Below are 11,893 nucleotides of genomic sequence, written 5' to 3' on the forward strand. Positions count from 1 at the left end.
AAACCATGGATATGTGTTAGCTTTAACATTTAAAAAATAATTTAAATTGATAGCTAAGGTATTAATGGTTCTCCAGGTGATTCTTATTTGAAGTTGGAGTGTAATGGAGGGAAATTGAGAGGAAGAAGAGGTCTCACCCATCAGAAACCCTGGAAAGAAACCCAGCGCTGTCTCAGGGTGGAGGACCCTACTTTCCAAAGGGGAATAATGGGCATTGCCAGAGATCCTATTTCTCGAGCCCTGCACTTCGCCAAGCTCTGAGCCAAGGGTTTTATGCATGTGATTTTATTAAATCCTCACAACAGCCCATTTTACAGAGAAATAACCTGAGTCTCAGCGTTCAGTGGTTTGTTCAAGGTCACAAATGAATACGATGGTGAAACTGGGGTTCCAGCTTAGGCCTCTTTAACTCCAAAGTTCATGATCTTCACTACTTACCTATACTGGTCACTAAGATGAATGAGGAAGGAAGGAGGGAAAGAAATAAAGGAAGGGGGAGGGAAGTAAGGAAATCTGGGGGAAGGGGAGGCACCAAAATAAAATCTGAGTCGTTGGAAATGGGGTGTCAGCAACACACAGGAGAATGGGTGCGGAGTGTTACTCACCAGTTGGAGTGATGTCTGCGTGACACACCAGCCCTATAGAAGGTCGAAGGGGTTTGGTCTTGTCAAAGGCTTCGGTTGCTCCCGGCCCCACCTCATTGGGCACCCAGGAATCTGAGTCCCCAGGCCCTCTATCCTCTGGGAAACAGAAATCTTGCCCATACTTTCTCTTCAGTAGCCATAAATTCAGACTTCCAGTCCCCACTTATTTAAGAGCCCAAAAGTCTGGACCCAAGCCCATCTTGCCTCTACACCCAAGAGTTCAGGCCCTTGGATTCCACCGTTTCGAGGAGATAATAACCTGAGCCCACAGTTTCTCCTCTCTGGGCTGCAGGAGTCTGGGCCCCCAGTTTCCTTCTTTCCCAGGTGTCTTGGCTTCTCCATCTCCCTCCCACATCAAGATCTAGGACCATAGGTTCTCTGTCTCCAGGAATTCAGATCCCTAGCCCTCTCCTGCTTCAAGATCTAGAGAATCCTGCCCCCAACCTCCTCCTCTTCCAGGAACCCAGGAATTCAGGACCCCTGGGTCCTCTTGCCTTAGGACCCAGGGGTCTGAGCCCCAGTCCTGTTATTCTGGCCTAGAATTCCAAACTCTCAGCTCGTGCCTCCTGATCACCCTGCACCTGCCCTCAGGGAGACCCCAGCCCAGCCAGGGGCCCAGGGAGAAGGGGGTGGGGTGTCTCACAGAGAGTCAGCAGCTGCAGATTCATCACCAGGACCATGGTGGGCAGTTCTCGGCTGGAGCAGGAACAGGAGCCAGGGCTTGGCTGTGCCCTCCCCCCTACCAGGAAATGAGGCAACATCAGGAAGCCAGAGCCCTATTGAAAGAAGGAAGGAGCGAGGTGGGGGCCCCTGGGTGACTGTGTCACAGCCCCAGGGTGCTGTGGAAAAAGTTGGGAGAGGGCGCAGTCATAACTGTTGTGTTCATTAAACTTTGGAAAAAAAAATTAGCACCTATTATGTGCCAGACCCTGTGCTACACGGTTGGGGGAAAGGGGCACAGAAGGGAGTCAGACCCCATTACAGTGCTCAAGTAGCTCCCAGCCTGATGGAAAGGCAGATTCCGACCAGGTTAGTTAAAACAAAACAGAACAAAATGATGTACGCTATAATGGAGGTCACATAGGGCACTGTGAGAGTATACAGAAGGTCCCTAACCCTTCTGGGATGAGACTTAGGGCTTGCAGGACGAACTGATTTTAAGCTGATACCTCAAATTGGTGATTCGTCCTCTCCCAGCCTCCGTTTGCCCATCTGTAAAATGGGCTCTCATAAGTAAACTATAAAATGAGGACTGATGCATTCCGCCTTAGCTGGGCCGCAGTAGGAGGACTGAAAGTTACTCCTCTGGAACGACTTTCTAGGCGGAGAGAAAAAAAGAGAGCGGCGGCAGGTGCGCCAAGACAGGTTTGCGCTTATATCTGCAGCATCACCTCTTTTCCCCGCAGCCATCGTCTAGGACCGCTGTTCTGCGCCAGTGCGCACGCGCGGATTTAGCCCGTGGAGGCTAGCGGGCCAGGACCACAACTCCCAGAGTGCTCCGCACCCCCGCCGCCGTCTGGGATTGCTGTTCTGCGCCAATGAGCACGCGCGGACTCCGACTGCGGAGGCCGTGCCCAGGGACCACAACTCCCAGAGTGCTCCGCGCCCTCGCCGCCGCAGCCGCCGCCGCCGCCGTTGCCGAGACCAAGATGGCCGGGAGTAAGTGCGGGTTCTGTCAGCGCGCGGGGATGGTCCCGGGAACCCCGGGTGGTGCCAGGGGTAGGGCCAGACGGAGCCCCCGTGGAGGCGGTGGGGTCCGGGCCGGAGGGGGGCGCAGAGGTCACGAGGGAGCTCCTCCAGGGCGGGGGTGGCGCGAGAGGGGTAGAGGTCACCGGGGGCATCACCTGCAGGGGTGACCCTCCTCGTCCACCCTTCCAGGAATCGCCGCCTTTCTCAGGAATGTCTGGGCCAAGGAGCCGGTGCTAGTGGCATCCCTCACCATCGGGGGTCTCGGTGCGTGAGTGCCCCAGGCGCGAAAGTGCATCACCCCCAATCGGCGTCCCGGCTTTATCTCCTCCACCCCCTAGAGGTCCCACTGCCCCTCACCAGTGCTCCATCGCCCCCCCCCCACCATCGTTCCATCCTGTTTCCCCGAGGCCCGACCGCCGCCCTCAACGTTCCGTGTCCCCACTTGTATGCCAACCCCCCCCACCCCTAGTATTATGACTCCTCCACCACCCCATCGCTCCCCACCCCGTACACACCCACCCAAGAGGTCCAGAATCCCTTCAAAGAAGAGGTTGTCAACCCTAGCTGTGCATTATAATAGCTAAAAAATAATAATAATAAATGAAAAGTAATGTCCTTATCCTCCCCTTTCACCCTCATCCCCCCCCCCCAGATTCTGAATTGAATTGGGTGGGGTGGAGGTGGGGGCTAGGGAATCTTGTGTCTTGTGAAAATCCCCCAGTGATTCTAACGTGCTTCTGCGATTGAGAACCTCAGCTGTAGAACTGGGCTACTCAGATTTCAAGGTAATGCTGTGGGTCTTGGTGAAATACAGGTTCTGTTTCCGTAGGTCTGGGGTGGGTCTGGGGATGCTGCATTTCTAACACGTTCCCAGGTCTTGTCAATACTGCTGGTTGGCAGGCCACACACTGAGTGAGGTTCTAGAACACAGTTGTCCCACACGGCAGCCACGGGTCGCATGGGCCACTGAGCACTTGAAATGGGGCCAGTATGAATTGAGATGGTACATGTTACCCTGATGTAAAGCATACACCGGATTTCAAAGACTTTGTATAACAAAGAGTATATAAAATATCAATGTCTTTTATGCCGAGGATATGTTGAAATGCCTTGGGTATACCAGGTTAAATTTATCTTTTAATTTGTATGTTTTAACTTTTTTTTATAAATTTATTTATTTACTCTTGGCTGCCTTGGGTCTTTGTTGCTGCACGCAGCTCTTTTCTAGTTGCGGCGAGCGGGGTCTACTCTTTGTTGTGGTGCGCCGGCTTCTCATTGCGGTGGCTTCTCTTGTTGCAGAGCACGGGCTCTGGGCGCGCAGGCTTCAGTAGTTACGGCACGAGGGCTCAGTAGTTGTGGCTCGCAGGCTCAGTAGTTGTGGCACACGGGCTTAGTTGCTCTGCAGCATGTAGGGTCTTCCTGGACCAGGGCTCGAACCCATGTCCCCTGCATTGGCAGGCGGATTCTTAACCACTGCGCCACCAGGGAATCCCTGTATGTTTTAACTTTTATGTGGCTATTAGAAAATGAAAAATTACATACATGTCTCTTATATTTATGTCGGACAGCACTGACCCAGAATATTCCTTTACATGCCCTGCCCCACCCGCCATGACTCCCTGCTCCTACCCCAGGTAGACTGTAATTCCACAATAACTGTTTTTTGTACAAAACCTTCTCCTCAGTTTGTAACAGTTCATGATTTCTCTGGAACGTTCCCAGGACACGCCCGACCCACACCCCTTAATGTGCTCCATGACTCAAATGCGCTCATCCTGTGACCAACCCTTTCTTCCTTCCTGTGTCTTCTATATCCCACAAGTCTCTGGATGCTTGGCTTCCACCCTCACTTCCAAAAAAAAAAAAGTCTTATAAACCCTTCTGCTGATGTACGGGGCTCCCAGGGTGCCAAGGGGCCTCCTGGGGGCGCTGGACCCCCCTCCTCCCCTCCCCGCATGCACTTGACCCCCATCTTGAAAAGGCTCAGCTACGGTCCCCGCTGCCACCTCCTTCCCCTGGGCCTCACCCCTGTGTCTCTCCGCAGCTATAATTCTGCCTGCCCTCAGCCCCTACGTCAAGTACTCCATCATGATCAATGAGGCCACACCCTACAACTACCCAGGTGAGTGGGAGCCAGGGCAGCAGCCTTGGACCTTGCTGAGCTGGGAGTGGAATGATGATGGGCAGGTCTTTCCTCTGCAGGGATTCAAGATGCTGCAGTGCAGTCTGGACTCTCTTTTTTTCCTTCAACAGATATAATCCACATGCCGTAAACTTTGCTTTGTCTGTTTTTGCACTTTGAGTTTCTGTCATGGTTCCAGATTTCTGTCCTTGTCCGGGTTCGCAATCTCTGTTGCTTTCTGGAGTTTTGTCTTCCTGGGTCTCCGCCTCTCCAGGTCTCTGTTCTGCTTCCTTGTGTCTGTTGGGTCTTTCTCTGGGGCTCCTTTCTGTATCCATCGTTCTGGTTTCCCACGTCTCTAGGTCTCTATCTCCCCACTTCCCTGCATCTCTGATTTTCTGATCTTTACTCTCTCTTCTCTCTCCCCGGGGTCCCGTTTCCCTCTTTGAAAGTAAGCTGACAGGCCAACCCTTCTCTGTGGGCCCCCAGCGATCTGCTCGTCTCAGTGGCCCACCCTCCTGTCCCACAGTGCCCCTCCGAGACGATGGGAACATGCCTGATGTGCCCAGCCACCCGCAGGACCCCCAGGGCCCAAGCTTGGAGTGGCTGAAGAAACTGTGAGCTCCTCCATTGACAGGGAGAGGCCCCCTCCCTGATGGCCCCCAATAAAAATGTGAAAACCACACCCAGCGTCTGAGTGTGTGCGGCTGCAGGTGGAAGCAGTGGACAGCGGCCGAGGCGAGTGTAGGGGTTGGTTTACTGGGGTGGGGGTGGGGTCAGTCAAAGGCGGGGCTGGCTAGGGTGGGGTAGGGCAGCAGCTTGTCCGGCCCCCGAGAAACCCAGCTGGAGTCTAGGGCCTCGTCCGCTTCAAAGCCGAAGTCTTCCTCGACCTTAATCTGGGGGAGATGAGAACAGGCGTGAGAAGGGCCCCGGCCTCGCTGTTCTTTCCCAGGCCAGACGGCGTCTTCTGTGCACCTCACCAGAAGTCCCGGCATCCCCTGCAGTGTCACCGCCCTCCCCTGCCTTCTCTCCCTCCTCTGCCGCCGACCCTCCCCGGTTATCTTTTCTTCTCCCCAGAGCCGCCTCCACATCTTCCTTGCCTCCACGCAAGCCCCTTGCCTGGCGTCTTACAATGCTTTCTCCTTCCCCGGCCAACACCAGCCCTGTCCAAGCCTTCCAGCTCTCCCAGCCTTGCAGGGCCCGGCCCCGCCCCCCCGCAGCGCAGCAGGGAAGCCCAGGAGCCCCAGTCCCGCCCTGCGGACCCCTGGACTCCAGGCTGCCCCCACCTGCACCGGGGCCAGTTCTGGAGTCAGCGCAGCTCCCACTCGGCGGCCGTCCCGGGGTGCTCGCCGCCTCTTCCGCCCGCTGGGCCCCTCGCCAGGGGCCGGGCTGCCAGGTTCTGGGGGTGCAGGCGTCCTTCTAGGCGGGGACAGCCCCTCTTTCTCTGGAGGCTCGTTCTCGGCGTTGCCTGGGGTGGGGGCGTCTGTGCCCTGGCTGCCCTCGTCCTGGCAGACGGGGAGGTGGGCGCGTGAAGGCTGCGTCCTGGGCTCCCGCTTCTCCCAGCCCACCCGTGACCGCATCGCACTCACCTCCAGCACGATGGTGAACTGGCTGGCGCGGTAGTCATCACCGTAGGAGTCCAGCACTCTCATGAGGAACCTGCGGCCGGAGAGAAGCCGCCGGGAGGGGGGCAGCTTTATCTTCTGGCGGTTGGGAAGGGGGCCCACGACAGCCCAGCTCTGACTCTGAAGCCAAGGCTGTCCTGGACCCAGAAGGTCTGAGACACCCGGGTGGCAAGCACTTGAGACAGCCAGTGGGGCTCTGGGCAGGACCAGGTGACCTGCACCTCCGCTCATGCTCTGTAATCTGGAGGTGACAACCCCACTGGGCAGCCCGCTGACCACGACACTGCAGCTTGATGACAGCTCTGCAGTACTCGGCTTGTAAACGGTCAAACGTAAGTTATTATTTTCATTACTCCCTGGGAGGCGGGCCCGCAGCACTCTCACTGGTGATGCTGCCTTCTCTTCCCCACGCCTGCTTCTAAAAGCTTTTCGGTTTTTTGTTTGTTTTAAGCTCTGATTAGATGGCCCCCATAAGCCAGCGCCTGGGTGGAGCGTTTCACGCGCACAGTCTCTTATTCTACAAGTAGGTATCAGGTGTTCTCTCTGTGCTGTCCACCACGGAAGCCACTGATCATCTGTCACCATCCTTGAGCACTGCCACGTGGCGAGAGTGACTGAGGAATGGAAATTTTAAGTTTCGCTTGATTTTAGTTAATTCAGATGAAAATCGAACCACGTGGCTACCAAGCACACGAAATGAGGCTCGTGCAACTGAGGGAGTGAATTTCCAATTTCACTTCGTCTTAATAAACTTGGCCTGTGACCACTGAGGAACTGAATTTTCAATTTCATTTGAATGAATTGAAATTTATTTTAATGAATGTTAAAATTCCACTTCAATGTAAAATAAAGTCACCACCTGCAGCTGGCATCCTGGACAGCACAGGTGTGGACAAGAGGAGGACCCAGGAGCTGAGCCCTGGCTACTGCAGGTTCAGGGTTTGGGGAAGTGAATGAACCAGCAAAGAGGCAAGAATCAACGGCCGGGAGGAGGGGAAACTGAGGCAGATGAGTGACCTGGCCAAGAAAGTGCTTCAAAGAAGAGGGTGTATCCACTGGGTCAGGTAAGTGGAGGGCTGGGGACTGACCGGGGGTCTCGGCATCATGGAGACTCTGTCATGAGGCCTGTTCTCCACGTTTCACGGAGGTGGGGACGCAGTGGAGTGGCGGGCCGGCCCCAGAGCTCACTCCCCATCCGGGTCGCGGTGATCCGAGGCGGGAGGCTCAGCTGAGCTCGTCCCCTGGGGGCTCCCATTTAACCCTCAGCAGCCTTGTGATCTCAGTGTTAACCCTTAGTTGATGGGGAACTGGGGCTCAGAGAGGGGACGTGGCTTGCCCTGAGTCACGCAGCAGAACGGCGCTCGAAGCTGAGTCTGTGACCCTAAGTCTGGTCTCCTGCCTTCTGCTACACTCCATACAAAGGGAGCACACCTCTCCCCCAAGGCCCAGGGCTCAGCTTCCTTCCAAGGCCCAAGGTGGTGGTGACAGGGGTTGGGGAGCAGAGGCAAGCGATGCAGGCCCAGAGCAGGTAGGTGTGCAAGGGGTTACCTCCGCTCCTGCTGGAGTCTCCGAGTTATCCTCTGTACCTGATGGAGCCTGTTCAGGACCCGCTCGTTCACCTGCGGGGAGGTGGGAGGAAACACAGGTCAGCCGGACTCCGCATGCTCAGCACGTGGTGAATGGGGCCCCGCTGGAGGGCGACTGGCCCGGGGCCATCCCGGGGCGCCCAGGGCCATCCCGGGGCCCCCAGGGCCCGCTGTGTCTGCTCCTTCCCCCTCCTCATTGCCTCTCTTGCTTCTCTCCCTCATCCACGCCGCTCACACTGGCCTCCAAGCTCACGCTTGAGTCCCCTGACACCGTCCTGTCCTGGGGGCTTTCCACGTGCTCTTCCCCAGGTGCCTGCCTAGCTCTCGCAAAGGCTGCACTCAAAGGCTACCTGCTCAGACCTCTCGTTAATTGCAGCAGCCCCTCCCCCACTTCCCACACCAGAGCGTCCCCGCCCCCCCCGCCCCCCCCCCCGCCCTCTCAGCTCCACTTTTCCATCGCCTATAGCCTCTCTATGCAGTGTTCCCACTTTCCGTCTCCCCCAACAGAACAGAAGCCCCAAAGGACCAGGATTTGTGCCTCTGTCCCCGGTGCCTTGAGCAGACCCTGGCAGAGGGGGTGCTCCCTAAATACTGTTAAACAAATGACTTCACCTAGTGATAAAGTGCTTGAAGGACACCAAACTGGTAGATATGCTGGAGATAAGGGCAGGAGGTGGCCGCTTTAGATAAGGTCATCAGAGGAGATGTGTGCCCAAGCGTGAAGGAGTATGTTCTGCTCCTGCTTCAGAAAGACCTGGGTTTGAATCCCAGCCTACCACTTCTCAGCTCTGTGACCTTGGGCAAGTTACGTTACTTCTCTGAGCCTCAGGTTTCTGCACTGGTAAAAGGAGAATAATAACAACGTATTCCTGGCGGGGGACGGGGGAGCTAAGAGCAGAGGCTCAAATGCAACTCCATTTGAGCAAATGGTTGAGTCTCTTTGGACCCCAGCATCCATCTGTTAAAAAGGGCTCAGGATACCTGCTGCTTGGGGGGCGCTGAAAGAGTTCCCAGATGTCCCTGCGTAAAGCCCCCAGAGCAGGCCTGGCACGCAGTGGGTGCTCACAGGTGAGAGTGCTTGCTCTGACAGCACCACCCTTGCTGTCAGACCCTGTGAACACACAGTGACGTGAGGAGTCGTGAAATCACGGGGTGGTGGGGGGAGAAGAGAGAGGAGTGGTCATGGAGAGAAGAGAGGCTGGGGTGAGCTGAAGGATGAAGCGGAGGCAAAAGCTACCTGGTAAAAGACACATAGTATCTGGTTTATGTATATCGTGTAAGTTTATGTTAACACGCACATAAAACCATGTTACAGAGCGCTGCGGGGACTTCCCTGGTGGCCCAGCGGTTAAGACGCCATGCTCCCACGGCAGGGGACGCAAGTTTGATCCCCGGTTGGGGAACTCAGATCCCACAGGCCACACAAACAAACAAACCGAAACAAAAAACACCAAACAGTACTGCTAGGGACGTCATCAGGTTAACTGTCATCAGGTGTGTGTCTGTATGTCTGTCTGCTGGGTCCGTAGGGAGGACTGGGACAGCTGGCCACAGGGTACGCATAGGTTCAGCCTCTGTGCAGCTCCGGGGGAATATACTTCAATGCCTGGAGCTGACCTGCTCCAAGCCCACTGCCCTCAGCCTGGCATTCAAGTCCCCTCCCCAGCGTCCCCATCAGACCAGACAGCTCTCCAATCCTGAGTAAGCCCTACGCCACACAGAGTCCTAAACGTACCTTTCCCTCCAGCTTGACGTGTTCCTACTTAATCTAAGACTTGATTCAAACCTCACCTCCTTATTAGTTCTCTAAGTCGTCTCTCTCTCTCCCCCTCTCCTTGACTTCTACCCTAGCTCAAGCCTTCTCCTCTCCTGCCTGGGCCACTACACCAGCCCCCTTCCAGAACTCCCCCACCAGCGTTGTTACAGGTTGGATGGTGTCCCCCCAAAAAAGGTGTGTTGGAGTCCTAACTCCCAGTGCCTCAGAATGGGACCGTATTTGGACACAGGGTCTTCACAAAGGTAATCAAGTTAAATGAGGTGATTGGCCTTAACCCAATATGACTGGTGGCATCCTTATTAAAAGAAATTGGGATATACACACACACACAAGCACGGGAAGATGAAAGCAGAGATCTACAAGCAAGGAACACAAAAGATCTCCAGCAAACCACCAGAAGCTAGGGAGGATGCCTAGAACAGATAACAGATTCTCCCTCACAGCCCTCAGGATGAACCAACCCCGCTGACACCTTGATCCCAGACTTCTAGTCTCCAGAACTGTGAGGCAGTATATTTCTATTACTTAACCATCCGTTTGTGGTTCTTGATACAGCGGCCCTAGCAAAAGAGTCCAACCAAATGCAGAGAGTCTTTCAAGCACTGACCCTGTCCCTCCCCTGTTTGAAACCTTTTGATAGCTCCCCATCACTCTCAAAAAAAAAAAAAAAAAAAAAAAAAAATCCAAACCTCTTGCTCTGGTGTTTGTGGCCTTTCAAGATGTGGGCCCTGCTTACTGCTCCATCCTCATTCTCACCAAGGAGGCTAATGCAGTGATTCAGCAGAAAGAACCTGAGGCTGGGCAGAGGCGTGGGGATGGAGGGGAGGAGAAGGACCCCAGAGAGATCTGAGAGGCAGGACACACAGGACAGGAGCGAATGATGTCAAGGGTATGGGAGATTTGAAAAGTTTGATCGGTGGGCAGCAAGAGAGGCACCTGTGAAACATCAGTGAGCTGATCTGGGTTGTCAGATGATGGTCCTAGAGGAGACATCTCTCCAAGGTGCCTTGCACAGTGCCTGACATATACCAGGTGCTAAACAAATTAATAATGAATGAATAAGTGAATGGAAAATTCATTCAGCCGGGCAAGGAAGGCTGGGCATCTAGACAGGCAGAGACTGGGAAGGGTTGGTAATAGAGGCCAGGGGACCCCAAAACAGGGGAATCCACACTCACCTACCTGCTCGATCTCCCGGCAGCGTCGACCTAGCGCCTGGTACTTCCTGCGGTTTAGTTCCCGCTGGCGCCGCCGCCGGCCCCGGGCTGCCTCTTCCTCTTCATCTCGCTCCCGGAGCCCGGAGCCACCCAGACCCCCAGACACAAACTCCACTTCTGTCTCAAGCTCGCTCTCCAGGATGTGACCACCGAACAAAGGAGGCAGCGCCAACTCTGAGCCTGGCGGCGCTGAGAACTCTTCAAAGCCCACAGCTGCCATGGTCCTGTAGAGTCAGTGGGTTCAGGGACCCTGAATACCTAGCCCTTAGTCCCTCCTCCCACAGACCAGAAGCCCAACTCCCAGACCCCTCCTCTCTCTGATGCAGGAGTCCGAGGCCCCCAGCCCACCATTCCCAGGATCCAGAAGAGTTCGAGCCCCGACCCCTTCCTCCCAGGATCCAGGAGTCCAGGGCCCCAGCACCCGCTTCCCAGTATCAAGGAGTCCAGACTTCCAGCCCCTTCTTCCCCGAGTTCCACGGGGAGTTCAAGCCCCCCAAGCCCTCACTCAGACCCAGGAGTCCTGACCTCCAACCGCCTCGCCTGTCAGATCCAGGAGTCTAGACCCGTAGCCTTTTCCCCCAGGATGCTCGAGTACGGACCCCAGTCCCTACAAGAGTTATAAGCCAAAGGAGTTGCAGGAACTGCAATCCCCGTCAGTCCTCAGCGCAGAAGACCGCTCTTATGCAGCCGCAATGTCTTTTGGGATTCGTAGTTTTCCCCAAATCCACTCACCCTTCTCTCTGCTCCAGTTCCATCGCTCTCCGACTCCGGGGGCCCCGGGCCTCAGAACTTCCAACCTCGCTAACCTCTAGGTTAAGTCGCTCGCAAAACTACCTTTCCCATCAGGCTTCACGACCCCAGCATCCGGGACCTTTGCCGCTAAGCCTTCTGGGAGCTGTAGTTTCCTATTTCCGGCTCCGCTCCCCAACCCCTCCACCTCCGCCTCGACTCCGGGCTGAAAGCCTTGCTTTCTCGTCGAACTCCTCCACCAGTGGTCTGAGTTGCCCTCGACTTTATTCTTGTCTTGACACCCTGTCGTCAGATTATGGCGATTCTCCGCTTATCAGGCTCAGTCCACAACGGGCGTGAGCCCGATAAAGCCCCTCTTCTCTCCGGATCATCCCTTCTCCGCCTAGCGGCAGGTGCTAATAAAGTTGTTGTTCCAAACGCAGCCAGGAAAGACGCGGTGCAGGGGCCAATCAGAGCGCAGCTTTGCTTCGACGACGGCGCATGGTT

At 55.5% G+C, this 11,893-nt stretch overlaps 2 protein-coding genes across 2 annotated transcripts; one reads left to right on the forward strand and one right to left on the reverse strand.

Annotated features, from left to right (window-relative positions):
• The first annotated feature begins 2,272 nt into the window (after window positions 1-2,272).
• Window positions 2,273-5,130, forward strand: NDUFA3 (NADH:ubiquinone oxidoreductase subunit A3). The gene is made up of 4 exons (XM_082863569.1): window positions 2,273-2,303; window positions 2,523-2,597; window positions 4,378-4,455; window positions 4,982-5,130. Exons 1-4 carry the CDS (start codon window positions 2,294-2,296, stop codon window positions 5,071-5,073), a joined length of 255 nt encoding a protein of 84 aa, XP_082719695.1. The 5' UTR covers window positions 2,273-2,293; the 3' UTR covers window positions 5,074-5,130.
• A 90-nt stretch (window positions 5,131-5,220) lies between these two features.
• Window positions 5,221-11,751, reverse strand: TFPT (TCF3 fusion partner). Its single transcript, XM_082863556.1, has 6 exons — window positions 11,390-11,751; window positions 10,623-10,881; window positions 7,626-7,696; window positions 6,042-6,111; window positions 5,739-5,957; window positions 5,221-5,348 (listed from the first exon to the last, which is right to left on the reverse strand). Exons 1-6 carry the CDS (start codon window positions 11,410-11,412, stop codon window positions 5,229-5,231), a joined length of 762 nt encoding a protein of 253 aa, XP_082719682.1. The 5' UTR covers window positions 11,413-11,751; the 3' UTR covers window positions 5,221-5,228.
• Window positions 11,752-11,893: the final 142 nt, after the last annotated feature.

Source organism: Leucopleurus acutus, assembly GCF_964270905.1.
Source record: "Leucopleurus acutus genome assembly, chromosome: 20".
Lineage (NCBI taxonomy): Eukaryota > Metazoa > Chordata > Mammalia > Artiodactyla > Delphinidae > Leucopleurus > Leucopleurus acutus.

Coding starts and splice junctions, on each gene's coding strand:
- TFPT (XM_082863556.1), bottom strand. CDS start 11,412: ATGGAACTGGAGCAGAGAGAAGG. Junction 7,697..10,622: donor GCTGCCGGGAGATCGAGCAG/GTAGGTGAGTGT, acceptor ACCTCCCCGCAG/GTGAACGAGCGGGTCCTGAA. Junction 5,958..6,041: donor AGTTCACCATCGTGCTGGAG/GTGAGTGCGATG, acceptor CCCGTCTGCCAG/GACGAGGGCAGCCAGGGCAC.
- NDUFA3 (XM_082863569.1), top strand. Junction 2,598..4,377: donor CCTCACCATCGGGGGTCTCG/GTGCGTGAGTGC, acceptor GTCTCTCCGCAG/CTATAATTCTGCCTGCCCTC. Junction 4,456..4,981: donor CACACCCTACAACTACCCAG/GTGAGTGGGAGC, acceptor CCTGTCCCACAG/TGCCCCTCCGAGACGATGGG.